General features: G+C 39.1%; 1 protein-coding gene across 2 annotated transcripts in view; it reads right to left on the reverse strand.

Annotated features, from left to right (window-relative positions):
* The window catches only part of RORB (RAR related orphan receptor B), a 191,204-nt gene that overhangs the window by 106,165 nt on the left and 63,000 nt on the right, over positions 1 to 22,039 (reverse strand). Inside the window, exon 1 of one of the 2 annotated variants that reach the window (XM_044265886.1) lies at positions 6,158 to 6,229. The exons of the other annotated variant lie outside the window; for it this stretch is intronic. Coding sequence (XP_044121821.1) covers positions 6,158 to 6,167 — 10 coding nt within the window. The 5' untranslated portion in view covers positions 6,168 to 6,229. Of the gene's footprint in view, positions 1 to 6,157; positions 6,230 to 22,039 lie in introns of those variants that run through there. 2 annotated transcript variants of the gene reach the window in all.

Consider the following 22,039-nt stretch of genomic DNA (forward strand, 5'->3'; position numbering starts at 1 on the left):
TCTCATTTATTTACCAATTTATTTACCATCAATACTTAAATCTTGTATGTCTATCCAACTTCTGCACATGACAATACTGTAGCTTTTAATAAGAAGCAGGGCCCACCCCTCAGAGTCCAGTTAGCCCTGATATGACTCAGGGAGGAGAGCCTTTGGGAATTCAGCCCTTTAATAATGCTAAAAGATGCTGCCAGGGCTCAGTTGGTTAAGAAGCCGGCTCTTGATTTCGGCTCAGGTCATGCTATCAGAGTCAGGAGATCAAGCCCTGTGTTGGGCTCCACGTGGAGCCCGCTTGAGATTCTCTGTCTCCCTCTATTCCTCCCCTACCACTTGCACCCTCTCTCCCTCTCTTAAAAATAAAAGAAGTGGACAGAACTAAAAATAAATGAAAGAAACTTAAACAGAAAAAAAGTGAAAGTACACAACTGCAACATGCAAATTATTGTTAGAGTAGAAACAATAAATAGTAGCTTTGCTACTACCCAATACTTAATATCTAACTAATTATAAGTTCCATGTCCATACACTGGACTTGCTAAAGGTCAAAACTGAAAACGTCTTTTTTTTTTTAAAGATTTTATTTATTTATTTGACAGACAGAGATCTCAAGTAGGCAGAGAGGCAGGCAGAGAGAGAGGAGGAAGCAGGCTCCCTGCTGAGCAGAGAGCCAGATGCAGGACTCAATCCCAGGACCCTGAGATCATGACCTGAGCTGAAGGCAGCGGCTTTAACCCACTGAGCCACCCAGGCGCCCCTGATTAGTTATTTTTAAAAGAATCTTTAAGTAAATCCCTAATATTCAAAATAAAATATTTTTCACTACATTTTTATGGCACAGTTTTAAGAATCCATTTGCAAGACACCCATATGACCTGGTTGTTATAATTGACTTCTTAGAGTCCTTCATGTCCTGAACCTGAATACACTCCACTGACCCAAATAAAAGGCAAGAGAACCATCGTCAAAGAATGTGTTCAGCTTGCATCTGAGTCCCCCCTTGTAAACTGTCACTGTTCTCTCTCACATGAGCATTCGAAGGCCTACTATAACCCATACTTTCCCTGACCTTCCTACAACCTGTATTTTTATCTTCTGATCTTGGTGGTCGTTGGAAACAGGCTAAAAATTTAGAAATAGGATTGCTCTTGGCTGGTCCCTACTGGCCTAAGACTTTCAATACAGGAAAAAAAAAAAAGGCAAGAGAAATGAAAAATGCCCAGGGAGGTAGTGTTTAGTTGTTTAGTTGTAATTTTAGTTCGGTATTATTGCCCCCATCTTACAGGGTTGGAAACAGGATCAGAGTAGACTAAATACCTGGAAAGTCGGAAAGCCGTCAGTTAAGCCCAGGTTTGTCTTGTTTCTGAGTCTGTTCAATTTCACTTTGCACCCAGAACGGGTGTCATCCTCTCGAACTTCCTCTGAGGAAGTGTTTGCTCTTCATTTTGAAGGTGACCTACCATTCACCTCAGAGTCCGTAGAACCTAGTTTCTCTCAAATGGAAATATACTAACTACTTTGCCCATGAACTAGCGTGTTCCACGTGAAGATTCACGTCCAGTGACGCCTGCGATTGCTCTCTAGAGCAGATGTAGGATGAGGCAAATGAAACCAGGTAGATTCCTAAAAGTAGGACTTTGGTCGCCCTGCATTAAAGCTCCTGACTCTAATTTAGGGCAGAGATGACTCAAGGCAAAGGGAAAAACTCCAAGTACACTCTCAAAAGGTAGATGGGACTCTTCTACAGAACCATTTTCACCTAGTGAAGAAATGAAACCCAACTGACAGAATCAATTTCAGAAAGAAACTGAGGAATATAAAGAGAAGGAAAACCGCAAAATTGAATTTTGTGTGTCTACACAAAGATCATGTAGACACATGCGCGCGTGCGCGCGCGCACGCACACACACACACACACACACACAGCCCTTCCCATAACCTGTGTATGCCTGGAACCCCCGTAGCACTAGCCTGGGAGGCAGTATGGTTTGGCAAATGACAGCACAGATTCTGCATCCAAGTCCTCTTGGACACAGGAACAGACTCCTCCCATTTTAGGCTGTGCCTGCAGAGGAATTCAATTCGTGTGCCTCAGTTTCCCCGTGGGTTCATTATGAGTACTGAGTGAACGATATATAAAGCACTTGCCGGGACATGGCATGTTGCAAGCACTAGTTAAATGCTAGCTATTATTATTATATACAGTGTTCTTAATAAAAAGGTTTTTGGAACCCTACTGGTATGAAACTTAAAAAAGGCTTTCAAAATAGCACTTTCTTAGTCTATCAACTGCAGACACTGATTAAAATGTTCAGTTTAACAGAAGGTATTACAGACTGATGGGATATTTTTCCAAAATGAAATCCAGAGGTTTCCCTGCTAGTCTTTGAAAAAAAAAAAAAAAAAAAAAAAGATATTTGTTTGCATTATAATCATGGTGCCATGTACAAGCGCAATTCCATTTTCTCCCTCCTACTGAGTCTTCTTTGTCCACTATGAAATCTTGAATTCCCTTTAAGTTCCTTTCTCCCTGAGGCTAGCTAATGCCACTGTTGCCCTTATCCTCACTTCTGTGATGTTTCCATACTTCAAGGCGGGCCACAGAATGGCTGGCATACAACTGGGAATTCCTGCAAAGCTCGCCAAGTGAACGGTGATTAGCTGCTACAGACAGGAGCCAGGATCGGGGTAGATGGTCCCAAACAATGGAGTCTAACATTCACCCACAAAAGCTTTCATCTTGAGAACATAACCTCTTGTGAGATATAACCGGAAGTCTCAAGGGTAATTGCATTTTGCTGGAATCAAACCTAACAAGTATTTTATAATTAAAGATCATGCTGGTTTCCTTTACCATCACCTGCAACTTAATCATGTACTTGAAGCTTCCCACAAATAGCAAGGCTGTTTAATATTTATTGAACATCCACAATTACCTCTACGTTTTGTTTCTCTGGAAACACACTCCTTTGGTCTGGCTTCTAGAGACCTTGAAGAAGACCATTATTCCATTAAGAACAGAGGCAGAGAAATCCTGTGTGATAATATCATTAATAACACCAGCTTACATTTCACGGTGACTTTTCATTTGCAAAGTGCTTCCCCGCCTTATCTCATTTGATCTTCGCAAAATTCTGTGTCCAATTTGTCCTTCCTACTCTGTGGAATGTAATATTCCCTGGATCACTGAGTCAGGAGACTGAGTTAATGCGTTTGTGGAAGGCAGACCCCTCAGTTGTGGACAGGAGAGTGGGACACATTTTCTGGTCCCAGTCAGACCTTTAAAAATCAGACCTTTTGGGAAAGTTAGCCTATTCCTGGGTGAATGTCCAGGCATGCACCATGATGGTGGAGACCTGTAATAGTCAAGAAAGTTACCACTGAAGGAGCATTTTTGCAAGCAGTCTATGATCACCCTGGCTCTGCCACTATCGGGTAGACTTTGAAAAGTTTCTCACCTTTTCTGGTTAAGAGAGGACAAGTGCTAAGCGAGGAGCATGAACAACCAACTTAAGTGAGAAGAGAGTGACAGTCAAGCAAATGAAGCCCCTCCCTTTCTCTGCGAACTGCCTCCTGTAAATGGACATTGTCACTGAGAAATTCTAGAGCTGCCCCTGAGGCCGAGCCTCAGTTTCCTTGTTTGTAAAGTCAGAGGAAGAATATCTATTTTTTTCAGGGTAATTATAGAGTAGACAAGGTGATTCTTTTAGAACAGAGGCGTAAAAAAGGACATTCTGCACTGGCTGTTATTAAGCAGTGCGGGGTACTTGCCACACTTTCGGAACCTTTCTGGATATTTGGGGTCTCCAGACTCTTACACACATGGCTCAGTCAACTTTTAAAGGAATCGGGATGTAATTAGAGTAGTCTGAATTTCTTATAATTCTTTACTTCTATATTCTTCCTGAACAAATACTCCTTTGCCCCCGACCAGTGCTAGGCTTCCGTCCCAGACAAGCTTAGGAGCAGACCGCCGCTGGCACGGGCTCTCCCGGACAGAAAGCTCCTTTCTGGAGCGCAGCGCTCCGTCGTCTTCTCCTCCTTTATGATCTTAGAAGTCACGAGAACGAAGAAATTTCTTCCTCACGGTAGCCGTGGATTCTCAAGGGCCTCGCTAGTTTGGGGCTTTCTCGTGGTCTTTCCAAGCCGCAGTTTTACATGATAAATTTATCTGTCAGTTACAGCAGATCCAGGAAGGCTCAAGTTTTCGCACAGTTCCGACTGTCGTTCCTGTACAATCGTCGGGTTGTGCTCCAAGGGGGACGGTGATGTTCTCCACCTGAAAACCTGGTGCGCTCCCGGGACACGGGCTGTGTTTCAGAGCCCTGGAATGCTCTTTCTTTATGCAGTTGCCACGAGCAGCCCATTTAAATGAACAGAGAAAAAGCTACGAAGGGAAAATGTCTATGAGGCGAAAGGAGAAGATAATTTGAAGATAAACATTCAAGGAAGCCGGCTTGAAATATTAAAAGGATACAACAACATGGCAGGAGACGGGCTTTGTTCTCATAAACTCTCTAAATTAAGATCATACTTTATTTACTCAACACTGTGTTTGCGGAGGACTCCGGAGAGTGACTCCGCGCTGGGGCTGTTTGCTGACAGCATCTGGGAGGCTTGGATGTGGACACAAGCTGTCCTTGCCCCCTTCTGGGGGAGGGGCGGGTGTGATAAGGACAGTGCCTGGCGGATCGGGGAAGCCACAATGGGGAGGCAGTCGATCAAAGCTGCGGCTATCTGGAGTGGACATCGTCTTCATCTTGCTGGGGTGGTGCGGGGATCAGAATGGCTCCTCTGTTCCTTTAAAATGCTGCTCAGATAATGGACTGGCCTCCCACGCATTCGGAGAGGGCGCCTCTAGCTTTACGGAAACCCAATCCCCACCTCAGACCTCATTTCCACTCGCAGCTTTGATACCCTGTCCCGCCAAGCTACCCTCGAGGGACGCAGTAGCTGTTTCTCTCCATGCGCTCTGCGCTGGGCGTCCACATTGCTTCAGGATCACCTGAGGACAGAGGTGCCCCTGCCCTCCCTCCCCCTTCCCTCTCGCGGCACACAAGATACTGTCAAGAGTTTCATTAGTGAAGGTCTTTAACATTCATCTGTGGCGACAAGCGGGCAGTTCGCTATCGCACTGAAAAGCCACCAAAAGGAGCTGGAAACCAGACTGTAACCGGGAGAATTTTTGCCAAGTTGCTTTGTCCTCGCCACTTTCTGAAGCGGGGTAAGTCATTAGCAAGCCCATGCTAATTGAATTTGATTTAATGTCAACACTGTCACAGTCACAGAGAGGACACCAATAAAATCCCAGCCCTGTTTGCTGCAATCATTAGGCCCAGTTTTTCTGACAACAAAAGTTCAGCCTTGGGTGGAAGGTTGTCCCATTGGGCTTAGAGAACACAGTGCTTTCCTGGCCTTCCACGGAATAAATGCAAGCGCTGAAGTCATCACTTAGAGTGGAACCAAAATTAAATGGGAAAATCCACTTGTACAAATGACACAAGTGGCTGATGGGCCCCTCGTCAGTATCTGGTGGGGAGCCCCTTCAAAACAGTTACAGATCGCACTTGAATTTTTTACAAGATGTACCAGTTAATTAAAGGTCCAAAATGGCACCCGTACTCTGTTCAAAAAGCAAGACTGATAGAGTTAAGATGTGGAAAAAGCACATTTGAAAACTTGCCAGTCTTTTCAGTAATTGAAATACAAGTGAAGTCTTTGTTACTTTTACCTCAAGTTATATGTCTTATGGGGTGGGAAGTTGGACTTCCTGATGAATTACCAAAATAATTTAATACAAAAAAATGTGAGATCTTAGTTATCTATAGTCAGAAGATTCTGAAGGGTGAAAATTACCCACTGAACTTCAGCTATAATTTGCTGATCCTTAGACAATCATTTCATAAGCAATTTCCTCACATTCTAGAAATTCTCGTCCTTTGTGCCACATACAGGAGAAGAAATTGGGACTATATCTTAGGAAGTGGCACCAGGACCTGTTTGAACCTAACCCTGTCCCGGTACACCTGGATGAGGGAATATATGAGGTAATGAAGTGAATTCTGTTGAGGGAAAAGGAGATTTCAGCTGATTTTATCTAATTAGTCCCAGAACTGGCCCCAAGCGAAGAAGGAAAAATATTCCAAGGGGTTTTCCTTACCGGTGTTCATTTAGCTCCAGGCAATGGCAGTGTGGTTCTGCTGGGTTTGTATCTCGTTGCCCTCAAGATCACCCTGTTTTCCTCCTGTGACCTGCACTTAACAGACGATACCATCACCTCATCAATTGTCAATGCCACCAGTTCAATAACCGGATATCACTGTGGGACATCTCTCTCGATGAGAAGCAACTACAGGTCTTGGCTTTCTCCAAAAATAGCCCGCACCACCATGCCAGGCGCATCCCAGATTTCTCAGTCGTCCAAGCTCGGGAAAGAGACTGCTCATCCCTGCGCTTTCTTTGAGACGCTTTCGTAGTCAACTAAAGACTGTGCTTCCTGTGACTTTGGCCTTGAGACAACACTGACAATAACATTTTCTCTAACGCCAGTACCCACGACTCCCATCCTTCTTTAAAACCAGTGACAATCGCCTATACGAATAAATGTTATCTGTGCTCCCCCTCCCTGTGCAATTTTGTGGCTTGAATTTTAAAAAGAGAGAGAGCAAAAGGGAGGTTTTCGTTTCGTATTGCATGGCACCATAAGAGTTCCTCTGGGGAGCCTGCTTTCACGAAACCCTGGCAAAAGTCGCAAATTGATAGCTCAGGGGGAGATACGATAGAATTTAGAAGTCCTTCTCTGGGTAGGGACAGAAGGTTCCCAGAGGGCTTTGTATCGGGCAACACAATGTAAGGTGCGAAGAGGCAAGAACGGCAGGTGGGGGGGTGTGCAGGGGATGGCTCAAGCTGGAAGGCTCACGGACTCTGCCAGGGGGAGAGAGCACGCGACCCTTACTGTCCCTGCGCTGGTCACCCTGTACTTCCGCCTCACCTGTCCTCCAAGGCAACAGAGGGCTCCATTAACACCTGTGACCTCCTGTTTCGTTCAACTACAGGGCACAGTAGAGACAAAAGTTCTATTAGGTATCAGCATTCTCACTTAAGGACCTTTTAAGTTCAAAGTTAACAAGAAAATCACTTTTCTTTCTATTATGAACTGGAAAGGGAATGATGACAAAAAGACATCTAAAATTTTGGCAATATTAGGTGTTCCCCCAACATGGTAATGTTTGATGAAAACATTGTCGAATTTTAAAGTGAAAAAAACAGGATAAAATTTATTGTTTAAAGTGTTTTTAATACTGGCAACATTTTTCAAATAAAGATGTGAGATAGTGAAGAGAGATTTCTACCTTCTTTTGAGAAAAACAATTACTGTTCAACTCTAGTAATTAAAAATGTTAGCTCTTTTAAATGGACAGGAGCAAATGTTATAGTACAAAATACTGCCCTTGTGTACCCATATGTCCTAATATAATTCATCAATTCTCATAAGTGGCTGCATACTACATTACTCCAAAAGAAGTGTATCATTTGAAGGACAAATTATCTGTCATGATATAGGTGAAGTACTTTGTTTCCAATGTAATTTGAATACTATATATTTAAACTCTTTTTTCTCAGGAGCTATTCTGTCCAGATTTATTTAGGTATATATGATGAATAAAATTGTAAGATATTTCCCATGTCCAAGGTGAGGATTTGACAGACATATCCATTGTGAAGGGATTCCACTCATTCAGTTAATTAAAACATTCGTCACCTCACGTATTTACCTTTTGTGGGGTGTGTGTGTGTGTGTGTGTGTGTTGAGCACATTTAAGTTAAATCACAGAAACAGAGTAGAAAAGTGATTGCCAGGGGCTGACGGGTGGGGAAAATATGGAGAAGCTGGTAAAAAGGTACAAATCTTCACTTATCAGATAAATAAGATCTGCTTATTTACTGTATAACATGGTGACTACAGTTGATAACACTCTGTTGTAGAGTTCAAAATTTGCTAATAAGAGTAATTTCACTGTTACTCAGAAACTCTCTGACTGCTGTAGATACCAACATCAACCACACGATGTCACCAATAACTACAGTACCAACTTAGAGCCCTGGGGAAGAACTTCAATGCATGCATTTCCTCATAGGTTAAATTGTTTTCTATTTTGTTCATGAATTTTCTTTCTATTCATCAAACTACAAACACTCAATATCTATCTATTACTATCTTATTATTATTAATTTACAACTACAGTGCAGTTCTCAGAATTTTTACATTTCTAAATTTATTTTTAAAATATTAATAATGAGATTTTAAAATTTTCTTTTCAAAAGATCTATTTTCTTATTAACCTCTCATATGTTATGATGATATAATTCAGGGATGAGTAAGAATTGATCAACGAGTACATACTGAACACTGACTATCAGGCCCTTTGGTGACTCAGAAATAGACACATTTATGACACACACACATATACACACACACACACACAGACGGCTGTATTATACTGTAATTCAATCAATACTGCCTTCTGGAATTCTATTTTTATGTGAAAGTTGGAAAGGATAGGATAATCTTACCCCTTAAAATTGTACCAATCGTGTTTAATATTTATTACATAATTATGTTTTTTGGCATAACACAAGAGTAATTAAAATAATATTTTACTTCTCTTCATGAAGCAAAGCCAATCTTTTCTACCTCCAATTGTTTTCAGAGATGGAGTCTGAATATACAAGGTTAAAAGAAGTAAACATATTGTGATGGTAAAACCTCCTTTTTTTCTTTGAAATGGTTTATCATAATATTATGCTTAATTATGCAAATATGCTGGAGGATTTTTTTTATGGGTACATCAGCCAAATTCAAATACATTAAAGATGACAAATACATATTCATTTACACATTCAGCACATATACGCCTGTATGCACGTTTCTATTAATTTAACAAATAAGGGCACGTATTAGAAAGTGAGGAAGTGTGGAACAAAGCTATTTTACATACTTAGTAGAAATCTCTTTTACTAAAAATAATCTTAAGTTCTAGGGAATCATATTTTTTGTTGTTGTTAATTACTCTCTATGTCATTCCCAAAAAGATTTCAGAGGAAGAAAGAACTTTGTTGTTATAAGATTGATACAGTTTCATTAGCCCTAAAAAATATCAACTGAAGTTTTCAATTATTGGAATGCATATACTGTTCCTTTTTAAGGTATACAGGAGAGGGAGGGGGAATTAAAAAGATGACCTAATCAAAAACTTCTATAAGATCTGAAAAGATGGAATAAAAATTTAAAATGTTTCCAAATATTTGGCAGACGAAATATATAACTGAATTTTTTTATTGACTGTGCTGGATGTTTGGCTTTATTTATATAGAGCCAAAGAACGAGAAATTTGCATTTGCATTATAGTTGTCAGAAAGTCGTATTTGTGAAGAATGTAGTAGATAGTTTTCTCTGTAAGTTCCCTGAGGTATTTTTAACTTACTTAATAAACAAAAATGACAAAATTTAAAAGTTTCATAGATCATTTTTGAGATCTCCAGGTTGTTTCAAGAATGAATTGGGCCTCAAAGTCAGAACACATTTTACCTTTGGGGCAAGGTATCTGTGACTGTTTTTATGGGATATTTCAATGCAATACATCAAATTTATGAAATAATCTTACCTTCAGAGACATCATAAAGTACAATGTAAATAGTTATTACCTTTTTTTGGTATGTAACAAACACTCTCTAATTGGCCTCACTTTTTAAATTATCATATTTTATCATCATAAATTATCACACATATACAAATATATGTATATATATCTATATATCTATCTCAATGTTATTTTTTGCTAAAGTTCATTATGATATATATTTATGTAAGCTCTATACCCAGCTTGGAGTCCAATATGGGGCTTGAACTCACAATCTTGGGATCAAGACCTGAGCTGAGATCAAGAATTAGATGCTTGGCCAACTGAGCCACCAAGCAACTCCAGCACTGACATTTCTTTTTGTTTTTTTTTTAAGATTTTATTTATTTATTTGACAGACAGAGATCACAAGTAGGCAGAGAGGCAGGCAGAGAGAGAGAGAGAGGAAGGGAAGCAGGCTCCCTGCTGAGCGGAGAGCCCGTTGCAGGACTTGATCTCAGGACCCTGGGACCATGACTCGAGCTGAAGGCAGAGGCTCTAACCCACTGAGCCACCCAGGTGTCCCAGCCCTGACATTTCTAATAAACCTTGACTACGGCCACACTATATAATTTGTTTTAGTATGTATACATTGATATTATATATTTCTGTAGGTATCCGTGTACATTCCTAATTCCTGTGAATGCAGTCCTTTCAGTGACAAAAAACAAAAGATGAATCTTACATAGTTATAAAAACTAAGAAAAATAACTATGAACTTTATAAGCTAAAACTTGAAGTAAGGCAAATATGTCATTATATTCATTAACAACAATTTCCTTTTATTGTGGCTCATTAAAATTTTTTCCCACTTGCATGTTGTGATTGAAGTAGACTGATATATGCTTTATTCATATGATAACATCTCAATAGTTTACACTCATTCTAGGAACAAACTCAATTACACTGGTACAGTCACTATAATTGCAGGGGGATATCTTTTACATGTTCTTAGGAGAGAATTTCTTGTAACGGAAATTTTTTGACATTTATGATTTTCAATAGTTGATAAAATTATGATGAGGGATTTTCATAGCTGCAGAATTGTGAACTGTAAATATCCTACAGAAACTATAAATATTTTAATATGTATTTATATTTAGAAATATAATCTTAGATTTAGATTTTAACTGTTTACTAATCTTGATGAAAGTGCTTATTCAAATCAATCTAACATTTTTAAGACAAATATCTAGATTTTGGGAGGATGAGGGAATAAATGAATACTTCTCTCATAGTAATATTTTTATTTGCTAATTTTAATTATTATTAGATGATCTTTCTTTATTCCCAATGTAATGACCTAAAAAAATCACAATAATTTTGCTGGATTTCTAGCTTCAGAAAATTTACATAAATATTTGCCGCAGGCCAATATGGAAACAGAATACTTTTCACGTCAACCAAGCAGCTTTGGGGAGTGCTGTCCAGTGCTGAATTCTATTTATTTTGTTTTGTTCAGCAAAACTGCACTTTTAACACGTGAACGATGTCACAAAAGTTTGAAATATTTGGATCTAGTTGGAGTATTGAGAGCAGGAAGAAATGAAAAATATGAATGGAAATGATATGTTCGATTATTAAACAGGAAAATTAGTGTGTTTAAATTACAGATTTACAGGGGAGTGGGGGTATGGACATTGGGGAGGGTATGTGCTATGGTGAGTGCTGTGAAGGGTGTAAACCTGGCGATTCACAGATCTGTACTCCTGGGGATAAGAATACATTATATGTTCATAAAATTTTTTTTTAAATGCAAAGGGTTAAAAAAATTACAGATTTATGATTAGTGAACATATAGAAAGCCTCTGAGTTGTTAAAACCTTGGATTGTAAAAATAAAATGACACTAGGCTTAAAAGCTCTGTGACAAGTCATCTGACAGTTCTTGATGTTTGCTCTGTAATTGGTAAAAATGTGTTTTCTTTCATGGCACTCCATTGCAAAGGAAGCACAGATATTTGCAATATATTTGAATAAAAGCACTGGCTCACTCAAGGAGATAGGCTATTTCAGAGTATTGAAAATAAGACTGCTGAGTCTTTATATTCATGAGAGGGATCATTTTCCTTAAGATTGGCAGTAAAGTTTCAGAAAAAGGGGAGGTTATGGTGTTGAATTAAATTTGATATGAGTCATTGCTTTGGAAAAGATGGTACCCATCAAAACTATGGTTTCTGTGTAGATCCTGATTGTCATTTCCCACCATGGTTATCATGTTCCTGTTCCTGAGAGCCACAGCACTGGGAAAGTCTACTTGTCCTTGCCAGTGCCTCCTCTTCCTCCCCTTTTTCCTATTTTGGTTATGTAAGCTGATTACCAAAAGAGTACATAAATGTCCAATTCAATGTGTCTCACACAAATCTTCCTTCATCTCCTTTGGAATGCACCCAGTTTTCCTAGGACTAGAGGATCCTGTCAAATAGAGGGTATTCCTGCCCCAAATGAGGCAGGTAAGCAATACCTTCTGGAAAACCAAAATCCACAGATCAAACTCCTTTTTAGCAGAAATTTCTAAGTCATTTTAGGTTCCTGCATAGGCAGATAATTCACATCAAGTGACAAGGAATATGGTTCCATTGCTGAAATACTAATGATTTCTCTGATTTCATTGGGGCTATTAGCCTTATATCTTACCCCACTTCCCACAGCTAACTTAGGAAGGGGTCATCAGAAGCCTTAGTGATTTATAAAAGATGAAGATTTAGGGAGTATAAGGAACCGCTGTAGAAATATAAATCTATTGTTAATAGTATTGACAAAGATAACAAAATGGCCACCACTAATAAAACAGTGGAAAACAGCAGAAATAACATGTTCTTAAAAGATGACAAGAAATGCATAGGCAACATGTCATGACTTTCCAATGGTTGTATAGAGCGGGCTTTATTTTTGAGATTCTAAGTTAAAAAGTTTGGATTTCATAAAGCTGGGAAAAGTTGGAGAGGTGTGAAGGCATTAATGGAGAGAGTATTTTGGCTTATGCTTTTCTGGTTGTGAATTTTTTATCGTTTCTTCACTCTTCCTTTCAACATTTGAGCTGATGGGTGTTGGTAAAGGACAGAAGAAAAAAGCAGCAGACTGACCCCTGAGAAGGGTACTATATCCCCACCCTCAAGAGGCAACAAATACATGATGATTATGGCCTTTTTCACTAAGACTTTCTCAGTGCTTGAAAGCAAGATTATGATGCAGGAAGTATTTCTACAGAACCTTTTTAACAAGGAGTTTTAGGATTGGAGATCATCAGATGATCTTATTCAAAGAGCACTTGCCCCCCTAATCAGGGCTGTTTCATTGGAATTACACAATTCTGATAGGCAAATAAGAGAACGTCCTGAGGGGATAGGACTTATGCCTAACTATAAAGAATAAAACTAGGAGATCTCACTGACAGGGTAGCCATGGGTCAACCACATATAACCCGAAAGAGACCTAGATGGTCAACACACAAACAGAAAAGCTTCAAAAAAAAAATGTATGAAAAAGAAGATGCTTTTTAAAGAAGGGCATATTTTAAAATATTAAGACAAGTTTTTATATTGTACTTTTTGAAGAAATGTAAAGATAAATAATCCTTATCTTGACTTCACAGTCTCTAAATTAAACTGTTGAAAAGTCATGTGAGTGCCCAAAAAATGGAGTGTCTCTAAAAATAAACAAAATCACATTGATCCGTAAGATACAGAGTTCTTATGATAAAGTCTGACACTGATATTAGCCAGCTAAAGCAAAAGCTGGGCAATACACAGTAACCAAATTCATCACTTCTGTGATTTTAATCAACATTCTGATTTTGATGTGGATGCGTCTCAACAATTCACTCTTCTCCTACCCAAGGTCGCTAAGTGTTAAGCCAAAGAAGGAATTGTTAAGAGGAATCCAAAGATTCTCTCTAGCAATTCTCAAACAGTAAATTTATTTGTGCAAATGTGTGAATAAATAGAATTTGCTGGGGGAGCTCTCTTCTGAGTGCATACATTGTGGTGTGTGTTTGCAAAGGGTGAGTGCTAAGAATTATCCTGGTATCCGGTATTTATGCCATTAGGTACTGAATACCAGATTCAAGTAACACAAATTGGAACCATCGCTGAAAGAGATTTAAAAATAAAATAGGAAATTTTAAAGAGATGCCTTATTTTCTTTTCACGTGTCTGACAAGTGCCCATGGCATTAAAAATATATTCTCTGTAAGAGTCACCAATGCTTGAAGATGCCAGTGAATCAATATTTACTCAACCCACGCTGAGAAGATGTAAGTAGAAAGATGTTCGGATGTTTGCTGCCAGTCAAAAAGCCACAGTTTCTCTATGTCACCAATGTAAGCCTAAGCTCCTAGCATCTTTACATCCTTAAAAAAAAAAGGCCCTAGAACTGAGATTTAGAACCTTTAAATCTCCACCTATCAGTGCTTTGTCCCATCCTTTTTTTTTTTTTTTTAATCTTTTCATTTCTCAGTCCTTTTGAATCCTGGTGGATATTATTTTTAAAAAAAATAATACATAAAAACCATGTTTGCAGTCATTCTATTTACCTTACACCAACTGGATATTACTGACTATTGGAAGAATCATGGTCACCTAGACGAAGTAATGACTATAGAAATTCCAAAGGACAAGAAGAACAGAGAAAATAAGACATAGAGCAGTCAAAATAAGCTCAGCTCTTTTCAGTGATATCCCCAAACGGAAGAAAATGGTGGATTTGCAAGTTAGAGCTGTTTATGATTTATTCGATTCACAGGGAAGTAGTAATATAGTAGATGCAAGAAAGGCACACTACATGAGAAAATAATTTTTTTGGAAAACAACTCTAATCAGGAGGCATAGTTGTCCTCACCTTGAACGTGAGGCATAAGCAAAAATTATTATGCTCCATTTATTCTTGCTCTAAGTTAACGAATTGTGGCTAACTTTATAGTCCTATACCTATTATATAGCACAATAATAATCTCTGTAACTGCGCCATGAAGGAGAAGGACAGACCTTAGGACACTGACTTTACAGAGTCCCATAAGCCTTAGCATTTGGCCCAAGGTGACATGCCAAGAAGGAGGTGACGCTAGCAACTGAGCCTTGGTTTTCTGATGCATGGTTTAGGATCCTTGATATTTTATGGTATAGAACATTACTTATTGGAGCTTGATGGTAAGTGTTGTTTAGAAGAGGGGGGATGTTGGGCTGCCTGGGTGGCTCAGTCATGAAGTGTCAGCCTTTGGCTCAGGTCATTATCCTGGGGTCCTAGGACTGAGCCTGGCATCTGCTTCTCCCTCTCCCACTCCCCCTGCTTGTGTTCCCTCTCTGGCTGTGTCTCCGTCAGATAAATAAAATAAAAAAAAATAAAATAAAAAAAAAAAAGAGGGGTAATGTGAAGTGGGAATCTTAAATTCTGCAGTGGTTATTATCTTTTGCCTACTGAGTCCATTTTCTGTTCTTTTGTTTTGCTTTGGGCCACAGGAGGCTGACATTCACGAATGACAACACTGGTCTTCTTTGCCTTTTTGCTTCTCATTGTATCCGCCATTGGGAAGCACCCATGCTCACTCCCACTTGCTTTGGCACAACTCTGGCAGTGATAACCTCCCTCATCCCCACAAGGTTTTAGCTCTAGCTCAGAGTAGACTACCCCAGGGGCATGGCTTTCTCTTTTGCTAGTTTTTTTTTTTTTTAAGATTTTTAAAATTTATTTATTCGACAGAGAGAGAGATCACACGTAGGCAGAGAGGCAGGCAGAGAGAGAGAGGGAAGTGGCTCCCAGCTGAGCAGAGAGACTGATGCGGGGCTCGATCCCAGGACCCTGAGATCACGACCTGAGCCGAAGACAGAGGCTTAACCCACCGAGCCACCCAGGCCCCCCTCCCCGTTTGCTAGTTTTAAGTGCCTCTGCATCCCTTGCTGGTTTCCTTAATCCTGCCCATACCTGTGAACATTATCCCTCTGTTATGAGTGTCTTCAAGACACACCACTGTCAAAAACGCACAACTTCCATCTAATCATGAGGAAACATCAGACAAAATCCAATTGAGGGACCGTCTATGAAATAACTGGTCTTTATACTTCAAAATGTCATTTCCATGAAAAAAAAAAAGGACACTGAAAACATAGAACAGATTAAAGAACACTAAAAAACACAACACTTAAATGCAATGTGTAATCCTGGATTGGACTTGCAGGTAAGATTTAAAATGTTTGCTATAAAGATTATTGGGAAAACAGGTGAAATGTAAATAAGGTCTGTGCATTAGGTAATGGCAATGTATCACTGTTAATTTCTTGATTTTGATGATTGTAGTGTGGTTATATGAGATACTGTCCTTATTGTTAGTAAATGCACATTAAAATACTTAAGGAATTAAAGAAACATCATGTCTCCACCTCACTTTCAAATGGAATAGAAAAAAATAATGCTTATATATATAATATATATGGAGAGATATATATTCTCTCTATATAGTCCTTCTCTTCATATATGTCTTTTTCTATATTATATATAAAAATGATATGACATGTAATAAAATATATATAAATAATATAGAGAAAGAGGGAGAGAGGAAGAGAGAACGAGGAAACAATGTTGATCAAGTATTAACAATCTGAAAATCTGGGTGACATGTACATAGGAGTATTTTGTCCTGTTTTAATTTTCCTGTAAGTCAGAAATTTTTCAAAATAAAATATTTTAAAAATTTTAAAAAAGGGTTTTTAAGAATTCTAGCTGAGTGCGCTGCCTCTTACCAGGACCCACACTGATAAGGATTCTAATCTCCATTGTTAACTGCTGTCTAACTAAAAAATGATATTCCCACCATTCAACAGTTTCTTTGCTTCACAGCAAACCATGAGCTCACCAGGAGCCACCATGGTGAAGGCCTAGGGAGAAGAAAGGATGGCTACCTACCTCATCAGGTCTAAGCAGGGGTAAACTAGCAGGAGACTAATTAAGGTCCCTCCCAAAGCATTCAGAGCCCTAGTTTTTTTTTTTTTTTTAAAGATTTTTTTTTAAATTTATTTGACAGAGAGAAATCACAAGCAGACGGAGAGGCAGGCAGAGAGAGAGAGAGGGAAGCAGGCTCCCTGCCGAGCAAAGAGCCCGATGCGGGACTCGATCCCAGGACCCTGAGATCATGACCTGAGCCGAAGGCAGCGGCTTAACCCACTGAGCCACCCAGGCGCCCCAGAGCCCTAGTTTTAATCTCAGTTAGGAATCACAAATAAAAGCATATTTATAAATTTCTTGATAGTCTTGACATAAAATGTGTCGCTTAATGTCATGTATTACATATATAAAAATTTATTCACATCACACACGCATACACAGACACACACACACAGACACACACACACACACACACAAGACTGCAGGGGTCAAAGAACATGATAAAGTCTTCCACTTGAATTCTTGCTTCTTTGATCTAAACTAACTGTGGGTTACCAAGAGTAATATTTTAGCATACCCTTAGAGGAAAGTTATGGAGTCACACCTAACATATAACTGGGTTAGTAGGATACCAGATTCAAATACACAGCACATTTGGGCGTAGAAGAGTCATTGGCTCAAGGGCAGTAGAGTCAAGATTACTAGGGATTTGGAAGATACCCTCTTAGCCAAATGCTCCAGGTAAACACCATCAGCAATATAACATGGTGGCATCATGGGCCAGGCCTTGACATAATGTACTGAAGCGGACATAACAACACTTCTATGATATTTTAGCCAAAAATGGATATTCAATCTATTCATGAGAAAACATCAGATAAGCCCGAACTGAGCTGAGTGAGATTCTACATCATATCTGACCGAGTGGTCGTCAAAAGTATTAAGCCACAAAAAAATAAAAGAGACTTAAGATAGTCACACAGGTTAGAGAGGCACATCAATTAAACAAAATGTAGAATTCTGGTTGGGAGCCTCAAAGAGAAGAACACTAGAGGAAAAACTGGAGAAACTGCTAACATTAGGGTAAGCTGACTACTGGGCAAATGTAAACTCTCTGGACTTTTTTTGTACCTTTCTGCAGGTCTCTAAATTTATTTCAAAATTGAAAATAAAATGTTGACAGGGATTCATTCTTCTTAATAAAACTATTACAATTCTATCTTGAATTTTTTTAAGATTATTTATTTATTTATTCGACAGACAGAAATCACAAGTAGGCAGAGAGGCAGATAGAGAGAGGGGGGGAAGCAGGCTCCCTGCTGAGCAGAGAGCCTGATGCAGGGCTCGATCCCAGGACCCTGAGATCATGACCTGAGCCGAAGGCAGAGGCTTTAACCCAATGAGCCACCCAGGAGCCCTCTTGAATGTTTTCTGTTTTGTGCATAAATATGACACATTAAGTCCTAAAATATTATTTTATTTGAGACATAAAAGGTTAGAAATTTTAAACTTATTTCGTTGGTACTAACAGGGAGATGTCAAAGCATGATTCTATAGGCTCAGAGTATTTATACAAAAATTAATTATTTACGGGAGCCTGGGTGGCTCAGTGGGTTAAGTCTCTGCCTTCAGCTCAGGTCATGATCTCAGGGTGCTGGGATCGAGTCCCACATTGGGCTTTCTGCTTTGGCAGGGAGCCTGCTTTCTCCTTTCTCACTCTGCCTGCCTCTCTGCCTACTTGTGATCTCTCTCTGTCAAATAAATAAATAAAATCTTTTTAAAAAATTAATTATTTACTCTGAGTATCTTTCAAGAGAATGTTGTACTTTATTCACTACTTCTCCAGACATTCAATTCTGTTTTTGATTTACAAAATCAAAAGTTCTTAGTTCTAGTTCTTAGGACAAGAACTAGAGAAATTACATATACAAACATAAAATTTTGTATATGTAATTTTGTATACAATGCTGGGAGGGATTACTTGATCAGCTCAAATTTCTCAGATCTCTGGAAAACACTCAACAAGGCATCCCAGGGAGAAGGATATTTCCACTGCTGCAATTTGGTGCTAATATTTCTTATTCTGGTCCCACCCATTGGGATTATGTGGAAAAGTAGGATTATTCTCTTACACAAAAATAAAAGAAAAGTTGCATCTACTGGAGGTAACATGATCTTTAATTTGATTCAAGGGCAGGGAGGGGTAACAGCTTCATATCTTCTCCACAGACTGAAAGCCAAGACTACGATCTTATGCTAGATTCCGGCCTAATCTTCATGGCGAATGTATTTTCAGATAGTATCGTGGCAAATAGCACACAGTTCAGTAGTTCTTAGGGGATCATGCAAGAGAAACTTAAGCTCTCCTGGATATTGTTAAGAACTATTTATTTGTCTTACTTTTTATTTTTAGTGGGGCAATTGATTTTGAAGTTATACATAGGTAGTAATCACAGATGTTTAAGTTAAATGCACATTTTATTAGATTTCAAAACTATGATCAAGGCCTTTTGAATCGCTTCAAGGCTTACCTAACAACCTTCAGTCTCTCTTTGGTAAAATCTCAAATGTTTTTACCAAAACTAAAAGCTTAGGAGAAAATACATATTTTTTCATTAGCGTATAATTAACATACAATATTCTGTTAGTTTCAAGCGTAGATCATAGTGATTCGAAATTTCTATACATTACAAAATGATCCCCACGGTTAGTCTAGTTACCATCTGTCGAAGTTATTACAACAGTATTGAGTATATTCCCTCTGATGTACATTACACCCCCCTGACTTATTTATCTTCTGAATGTTAGTTTGTACCTCTTAATCCCTTTCTGTTAGGTAGAAGTATAAGAAGTAACCCTACCTATTTGGCCTGCCCCTCAACTCTGCCCCCTTCTGGTGACCAATCTGTATCTACAAGTCTATTTCTGTTAGTTTAATTCATTTGTTTGGTATTTGTCTCTCTGACTTATTTCACTTAGTATAATACCCTCTAGGTCCATCCGTGTTGCTGCAAATGGCAAGATTATGTATTTTCTTAAATCTATGAATAACCAACCCTAATCATACTTTTCCCCCTGATATTTTCAATTCAATAAGCTGCTTTAGAGTTTGAGGTAATCAGAGCACAGGAATCGTTAATACATGGAGACACAGCGCTCTTTGACTCGCTCTGTGTAAGATAACATTCTTGTGTTGCTGAAGAATTTAAGAGATCGTGCTACAATGTGCCTCACGCCCTACCTTGGATTCTGAGTGCTTTCATTACACCACACTCACAAGCATACAATAGATATCTTGCACTTGAAGTTGTGACCTGCAATCTGAACTTTGTAGACTAGCTTGTGAGGGAAATAGCCAAAAGATGCTTGCAGAGATAGATTCTTACCCTTAAATGACATGTTGTATGATAACAAGGTTTTTACATGTCACTGGAGAGGAGTGAATGGAAATGGGTGAACCACAGAGGAAACAAATGTTCCAATTTTCTTAAGATTTTCTGAACACCATTATTATAGTTCTTTGAGATATGTGAATTTCAAGCATGATTCACTCCATATGATTATTCAATATTAATACATTCAAATAAGATTTTATAAATGGTTTGCAGTATGGCTATATGACATTTACATGGAATTCTTAAATTTCTCCCTAGTGTCCCTGCTCTAAAGACCTTGAGAGTACCAACACAACCACTTTCTGTATGACCTTGAACAATGTCTTAAAAAGAAGCAGGCCTTGTTTTCCTTATAAACAGGGAAGGATAACAGTATTACATCTACTTTATGGAAATGTGATAAATATTTCAATATTGCTATCAAGGTATATTCATCTCCTTGCTGGGAAGATGTCACAGAAAACCAGAATATTACTATTATTATCACATCTAGCTCGAATGAACATTAAAGCCCAAAGGTCCTGTCTTTGTGTATAAAACTCCAGTCTGAAAGATCTAAATTTGTTTTTAAATTTCATCAACTTTCTAGCTCTATCAATAATGTGCAAAGTCAAAGGTGAAACTCTGGCTATATTAAAAAGAAAAAAAAATATCTCACAGAGAGAAAAACAGTCAAGGAAAGATGGTAGCCGAGGATACTGGGAAATGGGTCTCGGGGGCCATAGACAGGGGGACGCTCCCCAGGAACTCCACATGGTAACAGCCTCATTTTCACATTCTGGCAGAAGCAGCTCTGAAATGTCTGCCTCCCATTAATTATTGCACCTTGGATCTAGGGAGGCAATGTTTGAAGACTCACTTGATCTCTTTCAGGGTTTTAGAATCTGCTACTTGGCATTCTGGTAAAGAAGGTAAATAAAATAACCTGTTCAAAAGATGCAAATATGCAAGGAAATATGGTTTAGAGAGATCCTATGGCTTGTATTTTTCAACCTAATAGTAAATTCCTTATATTCTACCCTACTAGCCCATCGTGGTTATGAAATCCTATACCCTCAATCTGGAAAATACGGGTACCAAATATGGCATTTTAAAATTGATAACCATGCTCCAATTCAAGAGACTGAAGTCTTAATTATATGGGTCAGCCACACTCTCCCTAGAATGTTCTTTTCATAATTGTTGCTAACAATGACCACTTACATGTGTCTGCTTTGTAATAAACCCTCTCCAAGGAGGACTTTTAGCAGACAAGCACTCAGATCCTTTCTAGAGCTGAAGTCCCAGGATAACTGGCAACTCACCAGTTTTAAAGCTTCCATAAAACTACCTTATGACACAGGTTTGAACAGCTCCTGAAGAGAAGTGGGGCTTGCCGATTCTAGCTGTTTTCCCCTCTATTTCTTCCCAGCGCCATGCTCCACTGTTCTCACGGTGTGTTGCCAGGGTATTCGTACTGTCTGTCTCCCTCGGACGAGTAGGAACCCCGGAGGTCGGGGTCCTCCGATCCACTTGCTCCGTTCTAGGGTGTGCTGAGTGACTTCGTGAACGAACGCAGTTCATCATAAAAAGTGAACCTTCCATTCATTAGGGTTCTAACATCAACATATGGATCCGTTTAAATATAATCTTAAAGGGGAATGAGAGCTAAGATAAGAAGGTAGAGAATGAGGGAAAACTGACAGAGGTGACGGGCGTATCTCCAAGAGGTGCCAGTTGCAGGACAGTAGATTTTCGGGGCTGCCTTGGCGTGCACCACAGCTCTGACAGCCGGGTGGCTCAGTGGGTTAAGCCTCTGCCTTCGGCTCGGGTCATGATCTCGGGGTCCTGGGATCAAGCCCCGCATCGGGCTTTCTGCTCAGCAGGGAGCCTGCTTCCCTTCCTCTCTCTCTCTCTCTGCCTACTTGTGATCTCTGTCAAATAAATAAATAAAATCTTTATTAAAAAAAATAGAATTTGTATAAATATTAAGCAAAATACATACTCCTTGGTAAGAGAGGAAAACCATATGTGATCATCTGCTGGCAATGAGTTGCTATAGAGGACAGGACTAGAAGAGGTCATTCCCATTTCTTCCTGTTTTAGTATTTTA

The sequence above is a fragment of the Neovison vison genome, chromosome 9 (assembly GCF_020171115.1).
Source record: "Neovison vison isolate M4711 chromosome 9, ASM_NN_V1, whole genome shotgun sequence".
In the NCBI taxonomy this organism is placed as follows: domain Eukaryota; kingdom Metazoa; phylum Chordata; class Mammalia; order Carnivora; family Mustelidae; genus Neogale; species Neogale vison.